Raw genomic sequence first — 22,129 nt, forward strand, 5'->3', positions numbered from 1 at the left:
GACCCACACAACAGAATCGCTGACCGATGGCGCGATACGTTTATAACACGTATCCAAAAGTGGGGACCCCTCACTGTACGTGATAAGACCCTAATCAGGGGGGAGGGAAAGGGTGAGGGAGAGAAAGGGCCAGAGAGACCGTGGACTGTGACTGCAGCACCCCTCACTGCATGGGATAAAAGACCCTAATCGGGGGGGGGGGGGGGGGGGGGGGGGGCGTTGAGGGAGTGAAAGGGTGAGGGAGAGAAAGGGTGAGGGAGTGAAAGGGCCAGAGACACTAGTAGACGATGACCGCAGCACACATCCAGTGACTCAGTGAGACTAATCCAGTGATCCGAGAGGGAGATCGCAGTGACCCCAGGCGAAGGCTTTGCAGTGACGCGACTTGGGCCAAGTGGGTTTAATCTCAATTAATCAATTAGTTAGTCAATTAACCAAAGCATAGGGAGTTTATGATTCCGCAGGGAGACAGCGGGGATGGCAGTACAGTGAACCCCTGATAACACATGGGAGACCACGTCACGACACACTGATCGATGTACACAGGCTCACTCCCATTATGTCAATAACAAACAGGTAATCAATAAACTAAGATCACTAGTTAAACCGATGATTATGGTTGGACCGTGTGGCGCAGAACAAGTGCGACCAGGCGAACATGTTAGCAGACTGGACAGCAGCTAAACCAGTCAGCTGCTATATCACTCGCTAACAGGGAAGTTAATCAGTCAGCCAACTCGAAAGTCACAAGTCTAAGACCTCAACTACCCAGTCCGCTAACTAGTCTGCTAACCAGTCAGCTGTGCTAGTTTCCCCTTCAAGCCACGACTATGGTGTCTATCACACATCTCTGGCTAGGTGGCTAAGGGTTAGCATCGTACATTTAGCACATGTACCAGGGCCTGTGATCAGTCCACGCTGCAGCACGGTGGATAAAGTTAGCGCTAGGGTTAGGGTTAGGGCTAAGCTAATGAACTAGTGCTAACTTTATGTTGCGTGGACGGCGCACGCTAGCTATCCTGCTAGCGTGCGCCGTTTACAAAACACGGGAGATAAGGTTAGCACTAGGCTAGTTAGCTGAGCTAGCGTGCACCGTCCACACAACACGGGGGGGGGGGGGGGTAAAGTTAGCACTAGGCTAGTAAGCTGAGCTAGCGTGCACCGTCCACGATACATTGGGATAAAGTTAGCACTAAGCTAGCTAGCTTAGTGAGCGACACGACTCGGGCGGCCGGTTTCGCGGGTGTGTCGGCTCCCCACGTGGGGCCGCCCCGCGATCCGCGCCTCACCGCCGCGGCGGGAACCCAGCGCGCGCGCACACACACACATACACACGCACAGATACAGGCAGCTAGCCCCGGTTAGCCTCTGAGAGCTAACAACGGTTTCTCCCCTCCGCAACTGATCCGCTCCGCGTCAACCGTCAAAATTGTCGGGATCGGATCGGGATCGCGTTCCTCCCCGGCTCCCGCCTCACCTCTGACTGCTTCCTGATGCCGTTGTCGGGGCTCATAAGGTTGCCCAGCAGGAGGTAGAATTGCTGCTGTTCCGCCATTGCAGTGAGATCCAGGGGGAAGAAGGAGCAGCAGCCCGGTGGAAGAGAGACGTGAGCGGCGGACGGCGCTGTTTTGCCCGACCCCCCCGTGGTCCCCGCCGCTCCGCGAGGTGATTGGCCGGCGCCGATGACACAATGACACAACTACGTCGCGATTGGTCCGTCGGCACTCAATCAGGTGTGTGCGTGTGTGTGCGTGCGTGCGTGCGTGCGTGCGTGTGTGTGTGTGTGTGTGTGTGTGTGTGTGTGTGTGTGTGTGTGTGTGTGTAAGTGTGTGCGTACGTGCGTGTGTGTGTATATACGTGCATAATAATACATTTCATTTAAGAAATAGATTTGTGTGTAATAAATGTTTATACATACATGTTTGTGTGTGTGTGTGTGTGTGTGTGTGTGTGTGTGTGTGTGTGTGTGTGTGTGTGTGTGTGTGTGTGTGTGTGTGTGTGTGTGTGTGTGTGTGTGTGTGTGTGTGTGTGTGTGTGTGTGTGTGTGTGGCAAAGGGATTGCGATTGGATTGGCTGCTGGGAGGGACGGGGGGGGCGTGAACGAGGTGATTGGAAGGCGCGCCAAACGAACACGTTGGGAGCGGTAATGGTTGTAATAGCGCCGCGGAGATAATTGCGTAACTGTACGTTCACACCAAAAGCTGTAAAAGAGGCAAAATCGCCGAATAGCTTTAAACGCAACGCTGTCCAAAATATGTACAGCTCAGAGGCGTCGTCAGTCCCTTTTTACTGGGGCACGTGCCCCAGTAAAAGTCTCCAGTGCCCCAGTAAAATTCCATTGATCATTATTAAATTAATCTGCAGAAGCGCCGCTCTGGCTAGGAATCGGCAGGAATTCATCAAGTGCATCTCCTGCTGCCTCGGGAGTCTTCAGTCGAGCCGGTCACTTACCAGCCAATCAAAAAACGAAAGGGGCTACATAAAAGCCAATCAGAAAATAGCACTACTGTATCTGGGTAAGATTTAACGCAACAACCAATAAAAAAAATCAGTTATTTCCGGATTCGTCCACGTGACTCTTCTGAATGTTTCGTTAGAAACCACGGGAGCTGGAAACAGCCCAGTCACAGCACAGTTATCTCCTGTTTTAACGTTACAACAAATTCTCAACTTGTTTGACACAAACATTGACAACTCGATTGGTGTTAGAGAATGTTGCCCACATAATTAGCACCAGTTTTTCAATACTGAGCGTCTGTAGCCTGTAGTTTTATAGCACTCACAAACACACACCATGCTTGCACGCACACACGCGGAAAATGAATAATGAATGAAAAATTGTCTGTCTTCAAAACTTGAGGAAGTTTTAGTGGCCAAAAACTTCCTTAACACAAAAAAGGAAATTATGGATATACAGGGTGTTTTTAACATACTGGATCCAACAATAATCCCAACACTGACACAGATAATTCAGATTGCACTCACAATTCCTGTAAACAGTTGTAGTTGTGAGCAATCTTTCAGTGTGTTGAGAAGGCTCCACAGATGGCTTAGGTCAACCATGGGGCAAGGAAGGCTTCACGAACTTTCTCCATTGTCCATTGAAAAGAAGCAACGATGCAAAGTGAGTCAAAGCCAAGTTATTGACCGCTTTGCCACCATGAAGGCGCGGCGATACAGCTTAATAGTTAAGAAATAATCATTTAAAAAGGCTCTGTGCAGTAGTGTATGGCCTTATTTAGTTTAATTTAAGAGCTTTGATGGTTCTATAACATTTTCCAGGTTGATTGGTGGCAATGAGCCACCTCACCATAAGTCAGAAATTCTATTAGTTTTAAACCTTGTTTCTTGCCTTTTTAGCATGTCGTTCTGGCAAAATTATGCTGTTTCCACACAGCTTCTAAATAAATATAGATGTGTAGACTTCTCCTGATAAAGAGGTGAAGGTCATAAAGAGACTTTTTGTTTATTTGTCAGTTACCTTATTTGTAAATCTTTGAGATGTGTATTTGTTTAAATAAATATCAGGTAGGCCTACTCATGAATCTATCTTTGAATCTTTACCTTTACCAGTGCTTTAATATAGCCTACAGTATGACAGTAACAATGATTTTGAAGCTCGTACATACCCTTCAGTATCCATTTCATATTGTGCACACGTAAAAAAATAAATAAAAAAAAAGTATTGGCAGTTGGGGGCCTGTGCCCTGGTAAAACTCTAGGTCTAGCAACAGCTCCTAACGATTTTGCTTTTCCATTGAAAGGAGCCGCGCTTTTTTGCTATTTTGGATTTTTGTAATATGGAATTATTTCAGGGGGGGAAAGAATAAATGTATGCAGAGTGCGTTCAGGATTAGGACTGATACACACTGTAAAAAGTGTTACAGGCAGTTGTTCATTCAAACTAATAACTGTCATTGAAAACAGGATACAATTATTGATTTGATTGTGTAACTCACTCTTTTTGCATTTTGAGACACCAAGTTTGATTTAAACTGAAATAAATATACGTCCAATGGACACAAAACAAGTTTTTGATTACTCTCAAACTATTTTTTTTTATTCATGACCTGAATGTAATATTTTTAGTTTGAGTCGAATTTGAATTTGCATGCAGTCGGAGCACATTCAGGTCCCAGTCTCAGAACGTGAGAGCTCTCTTTTGGTCGTTTACATCCTTGGAGGATTTCTATGGAGTCAGAACAGTCTCATTATTAATGAATGCACAGAGAAGGATTCACAAATGTATTTTGTGATTTATACATAAATTACTCTCTTCTCACAAATACATTTCAATGCACACACAAATGGATATCGGCATGTATAAATGTAAAATAAATCCATAAACAAAAATAAGTTTCACAAACATATTTCTGATCCACACACAAATATGTCTTGTTTTAAATAAAGGTAATATAAATCCATAAATATATTAATTTAAAAAAGATTTGTAATTTTCATCAAAAATGTATTTGCATGTTGTTACATTTATGTACAAACTGTTAAACTTGAATTTACAAGACGCTTTTCATTTGTGAGCTTGTTTGCATTTGTGTGTGAAACTGTCTGCATTTATGTGTGGATTTTTGAGACTCTCCTGACGTCGCTAGATTCACAAATGCATTTTTTTCAACAAGGAACTCTCTGTAGCCAATCAGATGCCTCCCTCGTTTTCAGCCAATCACATGGCTGCAGTTCCGACCTCTGAGTCCAGCCTCCAAGCCTCCCGGTTCTCTGTCAAATGTCTACTCTATCGGAAAGAACATGGTTTTTTGAATGATCGTACATAACAATCTCTAGGTGGTGAAGAAGTGAATGCTGCGTCACGACACTTTTTCCATCTAATTTCGACTGGGTTTTGGGATTATCGGTGCCGTTAAAGTAGTAAACGGCACCGACGTAAAAACCCAGTCACAGCAGTCATGTGGTTGACTGAAAACGAGGGAGGCATCTGATTGGCTACAGAGACTTCCTTGTTGAAAAAAATGCATTTGTGAATCTAGCGACGTCAGGAGAGTCTCAAAAATCCACACATAAATACAGACCAGTTCCCACACAAATGCAATTAAGTTCACAAATGAAAAACGTCTTGTAAATACAAGTTTAACAGTTTGTATATAAATGTTACAACATCCAAATACATTGTGATGCAAATTGCAAATATTTTTTTAATTAATATATTTATGGATTTATATTACATTTATTTAAAACAAGGTACATTTGTGTGTGGATTAGAAATGTGTTTGTGAAACTTATTTTTGTTTATGGATTTATTTTACATTTATACATACCAATATCCATTTATGTGTGCATTGAAATGTATTTGTGGGAAGAGAGTAATTTATATATAAATCAAAAAATACATTTGTGAATCCTTCTCTGTGCATTCATTATTAATGAGACTGTTCTGACCCCATAGATTTCGTCCAAACATAAACGTAAGTAGCAAATCAGTTGCAGATAATCAATGTTTTAGTATTTTGTGTGTTTTTTTGGGCAAAATTGCTATAATAAGGGTGGATTACCGCATGGGCACACCGGGCACATGCCCAGGGGCCCTAAGCCAGAGCTTCTGTGTGAAGTCGCTGTTAGTAACTTTTAATGTTGCATTGTCGAAGCAATCAGTAGAGAAATACAAAAATTCAGGCCTATTACTACTTAGTAAAATAAAAAGAGGGGCCTGCGGAGCAGTGTTAATTTCGTTAACGAAAAATGTTGGTCAACTACGTTTTTTTCCATGACGTAGACGAGACGTTGACGAGCTAAAAATAGATCTTTGATAATAAAAAACTATGACGAAATGTAAGTTTCGTTGTCGTTGACGAGACGAGACGGGACTAAAATGTGAGTGGTGTGCTATTTGGACATTCAAAATGTATGATATTTTCCAATCATTACCCTCCCGTAAGGTTCTTATGCAACGGAAACAATGTTCACTCCTTCAGACGGGCCTCATGCTGCGTTAAACGTTGAAGTGTGGGCATGGCGTCAGATCCGAGATCCGAGTCGGTTCGCAGAGAATACTCAAACGCACAGCTACGACTTGGCACGTTATAATATTTGTACATATTTATAATTCGAAATTCGTCCCAGCCTTTATAGCACAGATACTATAGGGTCTAGATTAGATTAGATTTCTTTATTGTCCTTGTTCAACAGAGTTAATCAACGAAATTAAGTTTAGAGCATCACCACTGGCATAGTATATAAATATAAATATATTAATAAATAAATAATAGATAAATAAATAAATAAATAAATAAATAAATAAATAACATGAATGAGAATGCAGCAAGTCCAGTCCATAGTTGTGATGTGTGAGAGTGAGATGGGGGGGGCTGCAGTCCTGCAATAGATGGAAAATAGTGTACAGTGCAGCAATGCAGTCCAGTTCACAGTTTTTCACACTGAAAAGACGCGCACAGCGTCTCCTCCCCCGCTTCTCAGCCTCAGGAGTGCTGGATGGTGATCTGGTGATCTCGGCTGGGATGGTGAAGTCCGGTGGGAGTTGGCGAAATGGAGCGTTGTTGAGCTTTAAAAGTTCATTTCGGCTGTACTTCATTGTCGGGGTTTGAAAGCAGTGTGAAAAACTGGAATAATATTAAGTGCTACCAAAAATTACAAAAAAACATGCCAGATTTTGGGAGCTCTGGGCCGTTGCAACTATGTGCGCCGCCGCCATGGCAACAAAGCCATGTCTGCTGTTCTATCTGCTCATTGTGCGGCCATCTAGCTCAATAGCCGAGTCCGGGGTCTTGTTCTCCAGACAGGTTTCCGTAAAGATTAAGCTGCAGCAGTTCTTGATGTGTTTTTGTGAAGCTAGTTCCAGTCGGATCTGCAGCCGCGCACAGCGTCTCCTCCTCCGCTTCTCAGCCTCAGGAGTGCTGGATGGTGAAGTCCGCTGGGAGTTGGCGAAATGGAGCGTTGTTGAGCTTTAAAAGTTAATTCCGGCTGTACTTCATTGTTCGGTTTGAAAGCAGTGTGAAAAGCTGTGTGAAATAATATTAAGTGCTACCAAAAATTACAAAAAAACATGCCAGTTTTGGGAGCTCCGGGCCGCTGCAACTATGTGCGCCGCCGCCATGGCAACCAAGCCAAGTCTATAGCATATAACCGCGTTTTCTGATTACAGTTTGATGCATTCTTCACAATCTACCAGCTCTCGTTTTGAAAGCTGAACAAATAATATAGCACTAAAGTGTGATGTCACGTTTCCGTAGCAACCGATTTTCGGTTCTAAACAAACCAAATGAACAAGGGGAACTCCTATGCCACACAAACCTTTTATAGAAAAGGAATGATTTTTTTGGAAATTGATTTGCGAGTTTGCTTTACCAATGATCTAAGTAATATTGAGAATAGATTGTCTTCATTTAAAAGAAAAACTAAACTAAAGTAACGTTTACAAACTTTTCCTTTTAATACCCCAGGGGAATACATGAATGGCCTCGACATGTTTCGATTGGTAGTGATTTTCACCTCTTGATATTGAATCATTTTCATTTGAAAGAAACAACACATGGAAGCAATGGAAAACGCCATCTCTCGTTCGGTTGTTTAGAACAGAAAATCCGGTTGCCAGGACAACGTGACGTTTACACTTTAGTACTCTATTTGACTGGAACCACTTAGCAGGTGTCCATAAATCAGGGGTTAGCCTAATTGAATTAGTTTAAAAAGAGAAAACATTTTGACTAAAAGTTGACTAAAATTACTTTTAGTCGTCTAAAACTAGACTAAATGTACGAAGGAGAACAATGACTAAAATGTGACTAAACCAATAAGCATTTTCGTCTAAAGACTAAGACTAAATCTAAAATAGCTGACAAAATTAATACTGCTGCGGAGTCCACGTGCCCAGGTGCCCGATATCTCATAATCCGTCTATAGCGGAATGTGCCGCGTTCCAGGCAGGCTCTTGGCTGGGCCTTAACACGTGTTTTTCCGACCCGTTACCCGCAAGGTAGCTGGCGTTACCCGCAAGGCTACCTGGCGAGTTAGCTAGCTAATATGAGCTAGCTGACGTTTGAGTTGTAATAACGCATTTACCGGTAACGTTATGACAATGAATCGCTCGCTAACATCCGGGGCAGCTAGTGTGGCTGGTAGCCCACATACTCTGCTGCACGTAGCTTCACCTGAGGTCTGTCATAGGGGATTATCACGCTTCCGGGTTCCGGTGGCGGGATTTGTCTTTGTCTGGCACTTCAACAATGGCTGAAACAAAGGCTAGATGTCACTCCTCTGTTCCACTTTGTACATCTAACAAACAACACCAACCCTACTTAAGTTTCCATGGATTCCCGACTGAATTGAGTCTAAGGAAGAAGTGGATTCAAGCGGTTCGCCGGGATGAAGGGCCAAACTTTAACATAAAACAAGGTAGCACGTTTGTTTGTAGCCGGCACTTTAGTGAATCAGACTACAAACGCTACAGCTAGCAACCAACCGGGGTCACACCAAGCGACTGAAAATCGGGTCTGTACCCTCCCGTTTCCAGTGGAACAACTGGGGACTGCCAAGAAGGGGGTCTGTTTATAAAAGAGCATCAACTCGCTTAGGCCATGACGTTCACCCGGCCCTTCCTCTGAGCAACCGCTGCCCTGTGAATAAGAGCCGATGGAGGAGTCAAGAACACCATGCCAAGCAAATTTGTGCAGTACAGTCCAGATGTTCGGGTAATCATCGACTGCACCGAGGTGAAGTCGATGATTACCCGAACATCATCTTACAAGAACACAACAACCTTTAAGGCCTTGATTGGGATTGCCCCTTGTAGTGCTGTGACTTTTGTGTCAAGTCTCTTCACCGGCTCCATCTCCGACCCAGAGCTGACTGAACGAAGTGGACTGCTGGATTTACTGGAGCCAGGAGATGGCTGCATGGCAGACAAGGGTTTCACCATCGAGAAGCCAATAGCTGATCGTGGGGCAACGCTGATTATACCACCCTTCAAGATGACAGGTAGGCATGAAAGGAATGAACATTTCAAATTAAAACTTTGACCCAAATGTGACCATTAAGATATGTAGACACATGTTTAAGATGGACTGAAGCACTCACAATAATATTACTAATTAATTTATCTCTAACCACTGCGCAGTTCACTGAAGAGGATGCTCTGAAAACACAAGCAATCTCTCGACTTCGAATCCTCATAGAAAGAGCACTAGGCAGTCAAGGAATAACGCATCTGGGAACGCACTGTCCTCTCACCTTGTCTGCGACAGTCAATCAGCTGTGGACCGTCTGCTGTGTGAGAGACGCCGAGATCGTTTAATGGCCTGTGGCATGTGCCACCGCGACCACTGACATACAATGGCATATGCCGTTCTGGAACGGTAACTGCCGTTCTGAAACGGTAACTGCCGTCGCGACCACTGACATACCATGGCATATGCCGTTCTGGAACGGTAACTGCCGTTCTGAAACGGTAACTACCGTTCTGAAACGGTAACTGCCGTCGCGACCACTGACATACCATGGCATATGCCGTTCTGGAACGGTAACTGCCGTTCTGAAACGGTAACTACCGTTCTGAAACGGTAACTACCGTTCTGAAACGGTAATGCCATGGCATATGCCGTTCTGGAACGGTAACTGCCGTTCTGAAACGGTAACTACCGTTCTGAAACGGTAATGCCATGGCATATGCCTTTCTGGAACGGTAACTACCGTTCTGAAACGGTAACTGCCGTTCAGGTGGAACGGTAACTGCAGTTCCCAACAATGGTATGTGACACCAGCATAACTCCTCCGTATAATTTCAAGACAGGTATTGCCATAAATGTAAAGGTATATATATTTGGTATTTATTGACACAATATCACAACATAACGCCGTAAATAAAGGGATTTACACGTTTCTCTCGTCCGTGCTGTTGTAAGGATATTTCCGATCTGTTTGTTGTTGTTTTTGTAATGACAGATGCTTTTGAAAACAGCCGGACCTGCTCCGGTGACGGTAGTTATAGCCTAGCCTTCTAGGTGGCCATAGAGCTATTGTCTATTGCTTTGTTCCAATATCCATACTATCCGCAGTCATTATACTTTATTTTAGTATGACTTATTTTTTATATAGTTTGAGTACGTAGTGCGTTGCCAGTTTCTACTGGCACCTACCGTTTTTCCGCTGGCATGCCACTCATGTAAAATGGTATTACCAGTTTCTACTGGCACCTACCGTTTTTCCGCTGGCATGCCACTCATGGAAAATGGTAATTACCAGTTTCTACTGGCACCTACCGTTTTTCCGCTGGCATGCCACTCATGGAAAATGGTATTACCAGTTTCTACTGGCACATGACGTTTTTCCGCTGGCATGCCACTCATGGAAAATGGTAATTACTAGTTTCTACTGGCACCTACCGTTTTTCCGCTGGCATGCCACTCATGGAAAATGGTAATTACCAGTTTCTACTGGCACCTACCGTTTTTCCGCTGGCATGCCACTCATGGAAAATGGTAATTACCAGTTTCTACTGGCACCTACCGTTTGCCAGTAGATATTCCTTTCCTGTGGTATTTACCCGTTCATACACACATACCACTCATGATTCACAGCTACACAATCATTCTTATAAAAACGGTAGGTGCCAGTAGAAACTGGTAATTACCATTTTCCATGAGTGGCATGCCAGCGGAAAAACGGTAGGTGCCAGTAGAAACTGGTAATACCATTTTACATGAGTGGCATGCCAGCGGAAAAACGGTAGGTGGCAGTAGAAACTGGTAATTACCATTTTACATGAGTGGCATGCCAGCGGAAAAACGGTAGGTGCCAGTAGAAACTGGTAACTACCATTTTCCATGAGTGGCATGCCAGCGGAAAAACGGTAGGTGCCAGTAGAAACTGGTAATACCATTTTACATGAGTGGCATGCCAGCGGAAAAACGGTAGGTGGCAGTAGAAACTGGTAATTACCATTTTCCATGAGTGGCATGCCAGCGGAAAAACGGTAAGTGCCAGTAGAAACTGGTAATACCATTTTCCATGAGTGGCATGCCAGCGGAAAAACGGTAGGTGCCAGTAGAAACTGGTAATACCATTTTACATGAGTGGCATGCCAGCGGGAAAACGGTGGTTCCAGTAGGAAATGGAACTTCCGATTAACATAATTGGCTTGCCAGCGGAAAAACTTTTGGCCTGTATGCCATGATACCACTGGATCATGTCGATATAGAAAGGTTTATGACACTGGATCAGGGTTAAATGATAGGAACCTATAGGCCTACTTAAAATATTTGGTTAAACACCAATAAGAACAAATGCAAAACTTAATATTTGGCCTATTGAATAGTTATGAGCTGAAGCAGTCATACAGTAGGCTTTATTATAGGCTACGCTACTAGAACATCTTGATAAAACACGAGTGGAAAAATGGATGACTGTCTAGCCATAGCCTACAGTGCCACCCCTATAGGGACCTGGCTCTGGTGCACTAACCGGAAACTACGATCGCAACCGCAATAAACATCTCGCTTTGAACGGTGAACTCTTTACACATAGTAGTTATAAAGCTATTAAAACTACAAAATGACTCCATTAATGCAGGATACGTGGAAAATGCATGGACCTATTAAAGAAAATGCGCCGACGTTGGCTCAGCCTGGCTACGCCTCTTCAGCTACGTAGCTAAGATCGCTGCCGTGGAGCACGAAAGGTGTACATCAATCCACACTCATCGGTTTGACCGTTTTGAGTATACCATTCGGGTCCTTTCACTACACTTCCTTTCGCCCTGATCTTAATTGCAACGCATTACGTACTCAAACTATATAAAAAATAAGTCATACTAAATTAAAGTATAATGACTGCGGATAGTATTGATATTGGAACAAAGCAATAGACTATAGCTCTATGGCCACCTAGAAGGCTAGGCTATAACTACCGTCACCGGAGCAAGTCCGGCTGTTTTCAAAAGCATCTGTCATTACAAAAGCAACAACAAACAGATCGGAAATATCCTTACAACAGCACGGACGAGAGAAACGTGTAAATCCCTTTATTTACGGCGTTATGTTGTGATATTGTGTCAATAAATACCAAATATATATACCTTTACATTTATGGCAATACCTGTCTTGAAATTATACGGAGGAGTTATGCTGGTGTCACATACCATTGTTGGGAACTGCAGTTACCGTTCCACCTGAACGGCAGTTACCGTTTCAGAACGGTAGTTACCGTTCCAGAAAGGCATATGCCATGGCATTACCGTTTCAGAACGGTAGTTACCGTTCCAGAAAGGCATATGCCATGGCATTACCGTTTCAGAACGGTAGTTACCGTTTCAGAACGGCAGTTACCGTTTCAGAACGGCAGTTACCGTTTCAGAACGGCAGTTACCGTTCCAGAACGGCATATGCCATGGTATGTCAGTGGTCGCGACGGCAGTTGCCGTTTCAGAACGGCAGTTACCGTTCCAGAACGGCATATGCCATGGTATGTCTGTGGTCGCGACGGCAGTTACCGTTTCAGAACGGCAGTTGCCGTTCCAGAACGGCATATGCCATGGTATGTCTGTGGTCGCGACGGCAGTTACCGTTTCAGAACGGTAGTTACCGTTTCAGAATGGTAGTTACCGTTCCAGAACGGCATATGCCATGGTATGTCAGTGGTCGCGACGGCAGTTACCGTTTCAGAACGGTAGTTACCGTTTCAGAACGGCAGTTACCGTTCCAGAACGGCATATGCCATGGTATGTCAGTGGTCGCGGTGGCACATGCCACAGGCCAATAAACGATCTCGGCCCTACTGGGCTGTGTGATGACCAACTTCCAGGGACCACTTGATTTAAAAGGCTACATCCCTGTTGAAAAGTGTTTCTACTCAAACATGTACCTATAAATATAATATGTAAAATATTAAAACGAGAGGCACTGAACATTTGGAGTGGTCCCTTCATTTTTTCAGGAGCTGTAATTTTGTACACTGAAAACATTGTATATATTGAATGACATGTATTTAATTGAATGAGAAGTCTTTCATCTATAATCAATTTTAAAGTCCAGTCAGTCCATCCTGAAAGTATTCAAAATAATGTTAATATATAATGTAGTGAATGATGTACTCAGAAAAAGGGAATGAATTAAATCCTTTTATTCTTTCAGTTCCTTTATTCATTCAGTTCATTTCACATTAATTTCACTTTCTGCTGAAGATACACATTCATATATGTACCAAAGAAGTACAAGTCTACCTTATTTTTCATCTCTTATCATTTCATCCCTCCAGACTGAGCTGACGCCAAACTGACGTTAGCATAAGCCAACCTACGTAGCGTAAGCTAGCTAGCAGACACTCACATTCGTAGTCGATATATTTCTCGAAAAATAAACAATCCCTTGTCCAGTTTGGAGCGGGCTGTTATGGAGTGTTGTTCGGTAAGTCTGTGAACTTCAGAAAACGTGACTTTGGGTACATTTACCAGGGATGTCGTGAAAGTGAACTGCCGGTCCTCCATCATCAGTTCGCCAGAGTGATGAGTGATTCACCGGATGTCACAGTGCACAATGAACACCGAATGCGGAAGTACTACGTATCAGCGTGATAATCCCCCCACAGACTCTCTCGCTCTCCACCCCGGAACGTTTATTTATTGGTGTTGTATTATGTGGTCTTCAGAGAGTAGTAATTGTTTGTTTTATTTTGTATGCTTTCAGAAACACGTGGTCGCTCTCTTCAGTTCCCTGGCTGTAGCCTATATCTTCATTCAACCTCCACAGGTAATATCTTGCATCTACACTGCACATTGCTTTTTTTTAACCATTTCACAAATCACCCTTGAATATTAGACCCTCCCTCATTTACACATTTTCATAGCAGCAGGAGGACTACTTATTTGTTTTAGTTCTGTTGATTGAACTGACACAGATCGGTGTATGTAGGGAATTTACTATTACTTCCTTTGTTTTCTCAGGTATCTGATGTGGAAATGCAAAGACTGCAGCCTGTCATTTTCAGAACGATCTGAGCTACTGAAACATTACCGCATTGACCATAGGTTTCACGGTAGGCGCCTTCCTTACCCATGCATCCATGCAAATTGCCCCTGTTCGTCCAAGACATGGAATGGTCTACAAAAACATATTACTAGGAATCATCCTTCTCAGGAGTCCACACAAAACATCTCTTCATTCAAGTGCTACATTTGTGACAACAATCAGCTTTCCACGGAGTATGATTTTTTTCTTCATATCAATCAACATTTGAAAAAAAATGAACAAGTCTCTTGTATGTTTGATGGTTGTTCATACAAAACAAACATATACAACAGTTTCCGGACCCATAAATGGAGAAAACATCAGTCATGCACCGTCAATGACTTTAAAAGTGGAATAATTGTCACATCATCACTCAGTTCCAATCCTTCTGACTCATTGAACTCTGACCTGAATGAAGAAGTACAGCTGGATGAGCCAATTACTGAAGAGTCTAGAGATCCAGAAAAGGAATTTGAACTGAAATTAGCTTCACTTTTACTTCAATTGGAACATACATACTTAGTCTCCAGTACAGCTGTCAACGAATTGCTTGAGGAACTACAACATCTTATTGGAACTGACTCTGTGCCACTTAGTCTAAAAACAATTAATCAGGTTTTGGGAGATAATGATTGTCATGTGGAAGCATCTGTTGTTGAAGAGCTAGCAACTGTTCTATGTTCTTCACATCCAATTCAAAAAGCAATAGTGAAACAAGGCCCATTGTCTACTTCTTGGAAGCGCAAATCGTATTATAGAAGAGAATTTGGTGTAGTGTCACCAGTGGAATATATTCTTGACAAAAGGAACAAAAAACCCTTACAGTATCTATCCGTGCTGAAAATATTGCAACAGATTCTAAATTCTAAATTCTAAATATCACCCGAGAGTGATACAGCATGTTAACAGTTGTCCCTTTGATGGTGAAATTTTCAGAAACAACACATTTCTGTCTAAAGACTGTGTAATTTCACTTAACCTTTATAGTGATGATTTCGAAATATGTAATCCCATTGGGACATCACGACGAAAGCATAAAATCTGTGCCATCTATTGGACTTTAGGTAATCTGTCCCCCGGTTGTCAATCTTCACTGTCATCGATACAGTTGGCTCTTCTAGTCAGAAGTAATGATTTGAAGGTGTATGGCTATGAAGCAGTACTCGAGCCTCTCATTTGTGATTTAATTTCCTTGGAACAGCATAGTGTGTTTTTGCCAAAGTTAGGGAAATCTGTTAAGGGAACAGTGCAGTGTGTTATAGCCGACAATCTTGGAGCCCACAGCATCGCTGGATTTCTTGAGAGTTTTTCAGGTGGTCATGTATGCCGATTTTGTGCAGCTTCCAAATCAGAAATTCAAACTAAGCAAGACAGTGGAGCTTTTATATCCAGAACAGAATCCCTTCACGCAGACAATCTCAAAACCTTAGAGGAACAATCTCGGAACAATTTCTGTGGTGTCAAGAGGAGATGTGTCCTTTCTGAGAAACTCAGTCATTTCAAAGTTACTACCGGTTTCCCTCCAGATCTGGTCCATGATTTATTTGAAGGGATTGTTCCTGCAGAGATAGCTTTATGTCTGTCGATCTTCACATCTAAGAAATACTTTACACTTGCATATTTAAACGAGTCTATACTACATTTCCCCTTTAAGTGGATTGACAAAGTTAATTGTCCCCATCCAGTGCCATTGACCTTTGCATCTCGAAAGACAATAGGTGGCAATTCCCACGAGAACTGGTGTTTGTTAAGGTTTTTCCCCTTCCTTGTTGGCCAGAAGGTGCCTGTTGAAGAACCTGCATGGAAAATACTGACTGATCTAAAGGAAATTGTGGACCTTGTTGTCTCACCTATTCATACAGAGGAATCGATTGCATATTTGAATTTCAAGATCTCAGAGCACAGAGTACAACTTCAAGAGGTTTTCCCAGACTACAACCTGCTGCCTAAGCATCATTATTTGGAACACTATCCTCAACTTATTTGTAAATTAGGACCATTACTCTGTCTTTGGACCTCGAGATTTGAAGCAAAGCACAGTTTTTTTAAGAGAGTTGTTCGATATACAAGATCTTTCAAGAATGTGTTGTCTTTGGCAGAGCGACACCAATTTCGCATGGCACAGCAGGTATTAATGTACTCTCAAAAACGTCTTCTGGAAGTGTCAAATGTTTCAACTCTTTCTGTTGATGTGTTGAAAGAGGAGATCGCACAAGCTATACGGCTGAAACACCCGACCATGGACAATGTGTGTCTGGCAAAGAATGTCACTTACGATGGATTCAACTACAGAACTGGAATGATCCTTGCACATGGATCTTTGGCAGAGATCCCTGAATTCACAGAAATCATCCACATGTTGGTTCTGAAGGACAATCTTTTTTTCATTGTTCGGAAGCTGAGTGCGTGGCACTTGGAACACTTCAGGGCCTTTAAACTTGAAGTGAGCTCCACCAAAGACGTAATACTTGTGGCGCCAGATGAACTGACTGATCCATATCCGCTGGTGGATTACACTGTGGGAGGAGCGCGTTTGATTACCCTGAAGAGATATATTCAAGTTTAAGGTCTGCATTTTCTCTAAAACATCTTATTTGCATATAATTAATTATACTAAAAAGGTTAAATGGGCACTTAATTGACACTGCAATCTGCACTTATTACAATTATAACCTGTCTTTATGCCCACACAATGTGGTTGTGAATGTGAAGTAATGCTTTGGTCCTGTTGTGTGTAAAGACATCCAGGACGTTTTTGACGCCAGCCTGCACTTCATCGGTTGCCTGGGCATCACCATCTACATTCACCTTCCTTCAACACATCCAGGTAATAACAGTCCTTAACCTTGCTTGTTGTTAGCCATGCTCAGATAGGCTCCCATTCGGAAAAAATGCTTTTATTCATCTGTAGAAACCTGAGCGAGCTGATGTCATTTCTTTTGTATTTCCCGGTCCTTTGTTATTTTAGGTGGTATTGAAGCAGCTTTCTGGACCCTCACGCCGAGACACACCTTGATCAGTCAATATGGCAAATCCCATACGACTCCTCATCTTGTTGAGTGACGACAGCTCAGAGAGGATGGATCTACCACTGGTGCCAGAGAAGGTTGAAGTGCTCGTTGAACAGGTGGTCAAAGAAGCATGCCAACTTATTGGATGCATCAGGCTGCAATACAAGGATGTGGACTTTGGTGGAACATTTGTTCACTTGAGCACAACCTCCTCGATCAAGGATCTTGCCACCATCAAGGTCATACCGCTTATTCCTGATAGTGATATCATTCTGGAATTTATAGACAGTGTCTCATCTAATTTGAGTGAGCTAGACTCAAGCTCCTTCTCAGCACACACTGATTCAGGTGACACAGTCATACTCAGCAGCAGCCCCTCCGGGAGACTCCGAACAGAGCCCTGGCCAAAGCAGTTCAATATCCCGACCTTCTCCTTTGAAACAGAAGGTCATATCGAGAAAGGGAATGCTGAATACACAAGGAACCAAACTAGACTGACCCCTTCGTCAAAAATGCTGTCCGACATACTGGAAAGATTGGCAGAGAAGATTTTCTCCTACAAGGCATACCCCACTGATGCAGACTTGGGTGATGTTGCAGTGGCTCTGACAATTAAGCATCCCTGCCTGAGGCAATCCGACTCCTCAAATGAGAGCTACTGATGGAAAATGAGACTCAAGAGCAAGATGTGCAACTATCGCACTCAGCTGAAGTCGCATGGACTTGCATTTGAGCTCATGGTGAATACTCTAAAATATAAGTCACGAGAAGATCTCTATCCCCTCCCAGCAAAGAACAACAAAAAGGCAAGAAGAGGTGAGGCCAATTTCTATCCTCAGACCAGCATTGCGACTCCAGAAAGCCTGGAGCAAGAGAGAACATTGCTTCTGACTGAAGTAAAGAAGAGAAACAATGAGAAAACCATACGGGAGAAGATGGCGTGGAACTTCGACTTTAGGAGGCAAGAGGTTGTGGATCAGAAGCCTTCCATCGAGAACCTCATGGAAAGATGGCCAGCTCTATTTCAGATGGAAGATACTTTCTTAACCTCTTCTATACTAATGCCTTAAAGGTAAAATAATGTTGTGTGGATTATATTGAATGCTTGTGCCAAGTTGGTCTTCTATAATAAAAAAAACAATTGTCCACTGCTTCCTCATGTACAGATCAATGCCAAGTTTCTGCGGGTTACTGCAGTTCCCTTGCTGACGAGATGTATGGCCCAGCTGGACAAGTACTCCACGCAGCTACTGAAGATCATCAGAAAGAAAGGAGGAGCAACCAAAGCAAAAACTGCCACGATCCTGGAGTTTCTTGATCAGGTATGATGTTGTGTATAATTAACCACCAACAACAGTTAGCATTTTAACCCTTGTCTGATGGGGATAGGTATCCTTTTCCATTTTTATTTTGGTGTGTGTGTGTGTGTGTGTGTGTGTGTGTGTGTGTGTGTGTGTGTGTGTGTGTGTGTGTGTGTGTGTGTGTGTGTGTGTGTGTGTGTGTGTGTGTGTGTGTGTGTGGAGCAGAAGGATGTGTGGGCTTTGCAATAAGCAGCAGGTGCCCTTCCTCTGGTGCAAACACAGTTGCATTTCAGGGGGTTTGGAGGAACAATACCTTGATTCCAGGTCAAATCCACATTCATACACAGCACAAATTAGTTGAAAGCAGAGACATCCAGGATGAGAACACGTCAATGACCACTGGCAGGTCTTGAGAGAGGGCTGTAAAAGGCAGGATTGGCCTGACCAGGCAAAGAGCCATCCAGTCTTCCCTCTTTTAAGAGAGACCGTCAGTGGTTTCTGACAAAGATGGCTCATAGATGACCCCTGTATGGCTCTGCTTTAAATTAATTTGTGATATGGATCCAATCGTACAAGCACCGACTGTTTGTGGTAGAGATGGGAATTCAAAAGCTTGCCTATCCTCCACATTGCATAGTAACTCTTTTTCACTGTCTCTGCAAGAGGCAGATGCTGATGTCAGAAGGGAGTGTGTCCTCAAACCTCAAAACCTGGGAGAATCTGTTGAGGACCTGATAAAAGAATACACGGTATGTCCAGATCTGTTCTGTCTCTCCATGATGAGATGTAACTTTACTAATCCTGGGGGAAGCTTGACAGCTCTGCCATTGGATGTGGTAATTAATCAGGTGTGCCTCACTCACTGCAGTTGTTCACTTATACATGTTGTCCTATATTTTACCTCAGATGTCCCAGATAGATCAAGCCAAGCAAGAGCTAGACAGTACCACCATGGCGGTCTTCGTCTTCAGAGAGAATTCAAGCCTTCTAAAACAGCCCAAAGAGATCGGGATCATCATTGATGGTGTAGAAGTCCTCACTGAGTTGTCTTCCGTGGCAGCTGGAGTGGTAATGCTCTTTGGACTCTGTTATGCTCTTAACATGGAATATCTCAAGGGGTTCAGGTTCACCTTTGAGGCTCTTCAGAAGATCCTGATGGAGCTTGGTTCCAACAAGATGAGCTCCAAGATTCGCAAACTTAATGGTGAACTCCACACTACACAGTAGTATGTGTGCCATGTGTAGACATGCTTGTGTGTGTTTGCAGCATGCACAGTATATGCACCTGTGCTTGTGTGTCTGTGTATTAAGCTGCTGGCCAGCACGTTACGAGGGGGAGAACCTCAGCGACAACCGATAGTAGTACTATTATAGTATGTTTATTAATTATTATTATTATTGTAGTATTAGTATGGTAGTTGCACCTAGCCATGGGTGCTGTAGCCATTTAAGATGTTATATTGTTGGGCTTTGAGCTTTAAGTGAATGTTTTGAATTTAGTCGTTTGAGGGTCAACACTGCTTCCGGAAAGCAATATTTAATTTAATTTAATTGCAGTTCAGATTTGATAGAGCCTGTGTATAGGCCTGCTACCATGTGTGTGTTTGTTCTGGTTCATTTGCTTGGTAGGCTTCTATTTTTTACTTATTTCTTAAAGATCATTGCAGTTTATATCCGTGCTGAAAACACAGCAGCAGATTCAGAATATGCAATCTTGATAAAGACTGCCTTTTAAGGGTAGTCTTTATCAAGATGGCATCTGGACAGGGAGATTCCAGTCGCCAGATGGTGATAAAGCAGTATATACCAGTATGTTGTTTTTTAGAAAACATAGCATCCTGCCCTCATGGCCCTGTCCTGCTCTCTCTATCCTCTTCTCTCCCGCCTCTCATCCTCTCCATCCTTTCCTCTGTTCCCCTCTCCCCTCTCCACCCTTCTCCTCCCCTCTCCATCCTTTCTCCTCTTCACCATCTCCCTCCCTCTCATCTGCTCCTTTCTCCTCCTTTCCATTCTCCTCCTCACTTCCTCTCTCCTCCCCTCATGTTAAATATGTTACGGTTCATATGTTAAAGTTGAATAAATACATTTAAAGTTATCTGTTGGCCAAGGGTCTTTTTTTTATAGAATTTTTAAATGTGGAAATAATAGTTTGGTTATGTGTAAATAAATTAACTGGTGTCAATGCAAACATTAATTCATGTTAATTTAGTTGAAAGTAAATGTATTAGTTTGGTTCAACAAATGAAATGTTGAGAAAATCATTTTGATCAAGGCAAAGATTTAAGGTTGGGTCAAGTGCAGCATTATTGTTTACATCAACATAAAATAATTAGGTCATAACAAGTGACTCAATTTAGATTCTGTGAAGTCAAATATACATGGATTAAAGTTCTCCGTCGCTACGACGGATTTCCGTCATTTGGAGTTCACAGAGGCCACTTCACATCTCCGATAACGTCGGGACAAATTTACAAACAGGCGTCATTTGGATAAACTAATCGCATATTAAGGATCTAAATAGGTACTTTCTCGCATAAAAAAATATTAAAACTTAAGAAAGTGATGTATTAACAGCACTGAAGCGAGAATTAAAACAGCTTTTAGCAGCTTTACCGCTACCGCTGCCGCGAAATGCATTCTGGGAAACTTGCATACTGTATACTGCGTTGCAGTCGGTCTGCTGTATACTGCATACTGAATCCCACATTCAGTATGCAGTATACAGTACATACCGCGCAGTATGTAGTCGGCAGTACGGTAGTATGCAGTTTCGAACATGTATGGCAAGCCGAGTGTGCCACAATTCGACTTCAATTAAACGCGTTCTGAAACGCCAGCACGCGTGCCCAGAACGCGTTTTGGTTTTCCAGAACGCGTTCCGGCGTTTCAGCGCGCGCGCCCAAAACGCGTTCCGGCGTTTCAGCGCGCACGCCCAGCGTTTCAGCGCGCGCGCCCAGAACGCGTTCTGGCATTTCAGCGCGCGCGCCAAGAACGCGTTCCGGCATTTCTGCGCGCGCGCTCAGAACGCATATTAGCATATTAACAGCACGCGTGCTGTTAATATGCTAATTCGCTCCTCCCCTCAATTTTCTCAGCAAATAGATTTGAGCCGTTTTCACCTAATCATATGCTAGGGCAAACACACAGACAACATCAGTCGAGACCATAGCTCTTCTTTCGCGAATCTTTTCTGTTGTGTCGTTCTTAAAGTCGAAAGATGTTAAGATGTTTCAAATTAGGTGGTTAATGTGGAGGTGGTGAACACTACAAGTACATACACTTTGACTATACACTATCTAAGCTACTTGACCGAACATTGTGTATGGTAAGTGCCGTGGCAACTATGATAACATAATTAAAAAATACTTTTATTTATAGCGCATCGTTCAGGGGCGTTGCTAGACCTAGAGTTTTACTGGGGCACAGGCCCCCAACTGCCAACATTTTTTTTTTTACGTGTGCACAATATGAAATAGATTGATACAGAAGGTTATGTACGAGCTTCAAAATCATTGTCAATGTCATACTGTAGGCTATATTAAAGCACTGGTAAAGGTAAAGACGCAAAGATGGATTCATGAGTACCGTACAATTATATTTATTTAAACACATACACATCTCAAAGATTTACAAATAAGGTAACTGACAAATAAACAAAAAGTCTCTTTATGACCTTCACCTCTTTATCAGGAGAAGTCTACACATCTATATTTATTTAGAAGCTGTGTGGAAACAGCATAATTTTGCCAGAACGACATGTACTAAAAAGGCAAGAAACAAGGTTTAAAACTAATAGAATTTCTGACTTAAGGTGAGGTGGCTCATTGCCACC

General features: G+C 42.9%; 2 protein-coding genes across 3 annotated transcripts in view; one reads left to right on the plus strand and one right to left on the minus strand.

Annotated features, from left to right (window-relative positions):
- kpnb3 (karyopherin (importin) beta 3) overlaps positions 1–1,682 on the minus strand; it is a 33,337-nt gene extending 31,655 nt beyond the window's left edge. Inside the window, exon 1 of the mRNA XM_030362452.1 lies at positions 1,478–1,682. Coding sequence (XP_030218312.1) covers positions 1,478–1,555 — 78 coding nt within the window. The 5' untranslated portion in view covers positions 1,556–1,682. The remainder of the gene's footprint in view (positions 1–1,477) is intronic.
- Positions 1,634–20,392, plus strand: LOC115547938 (zinc finger protein 687b-like). 2 transcript variants are annotated; one of them, XM_030362453.1, is made up of 8 exons: positions 1,634–1,733; positions 13,665–13,727; positions 13,922–16,552; positions 16,726–16,812; positions 16,954–18,068; positions 18,163–18,318; positions 18,961–19,046; positions 19,204–20,392. In XM_030362453.1, the coding sequence occupies exon 3, from the start codon at positions 13,929–13,931 to the stop codon at positions 14,859–14,861; it is 933 nt and encodes a 310-aa protein (XP_030218313.1). In that variant the 5' UTR covers positions 1,634–1,733; positions 13,665–13,727; positions 13,922–13,928; the 3' UTR covers positions 14,862–16,552; positions 16,726–16,812; positions 16,954–18,068; positions 18,163–18,318; positions 18,961–19,046; positions 19,204–20,392. The 2 variants fall into 2 exon arrangements, with proteins under 2 accessions (XP_030218313.1, XP_030218314.1); XM_030362454.1 differs by lacking the exon at positions 1,634–1,733 and having other exon boundaries at positions 13,300–13,727.
- Positions 20,393–22,129: the final 1,737 nt, after the last annotated feature.

This window comes from Gadus morhua, chromosome 7, assembly GCF_902167405.1.
Source record: "Gadus morhua chromosome 7, gadMor3.0, whole genome shotgun sequence".
In the NCBI taxonomy this organism is placed as follows: domain Eukaryota; kingdom Metazoa; phylum Chordata; class Actinopteri; order Gadiformes; family Gadidae; genus Gadus; species Gadus morhua.

What these genes read in the sequence shown, in the direction of transcription:
- LOC115547938 (XM_030362453.1), top strand. Translation starts at nt 13,929, where the DNA reads ATGTGGAAATGCAAAGACTGCAGCCTGTCATTTTCAGAACGATCTGAG.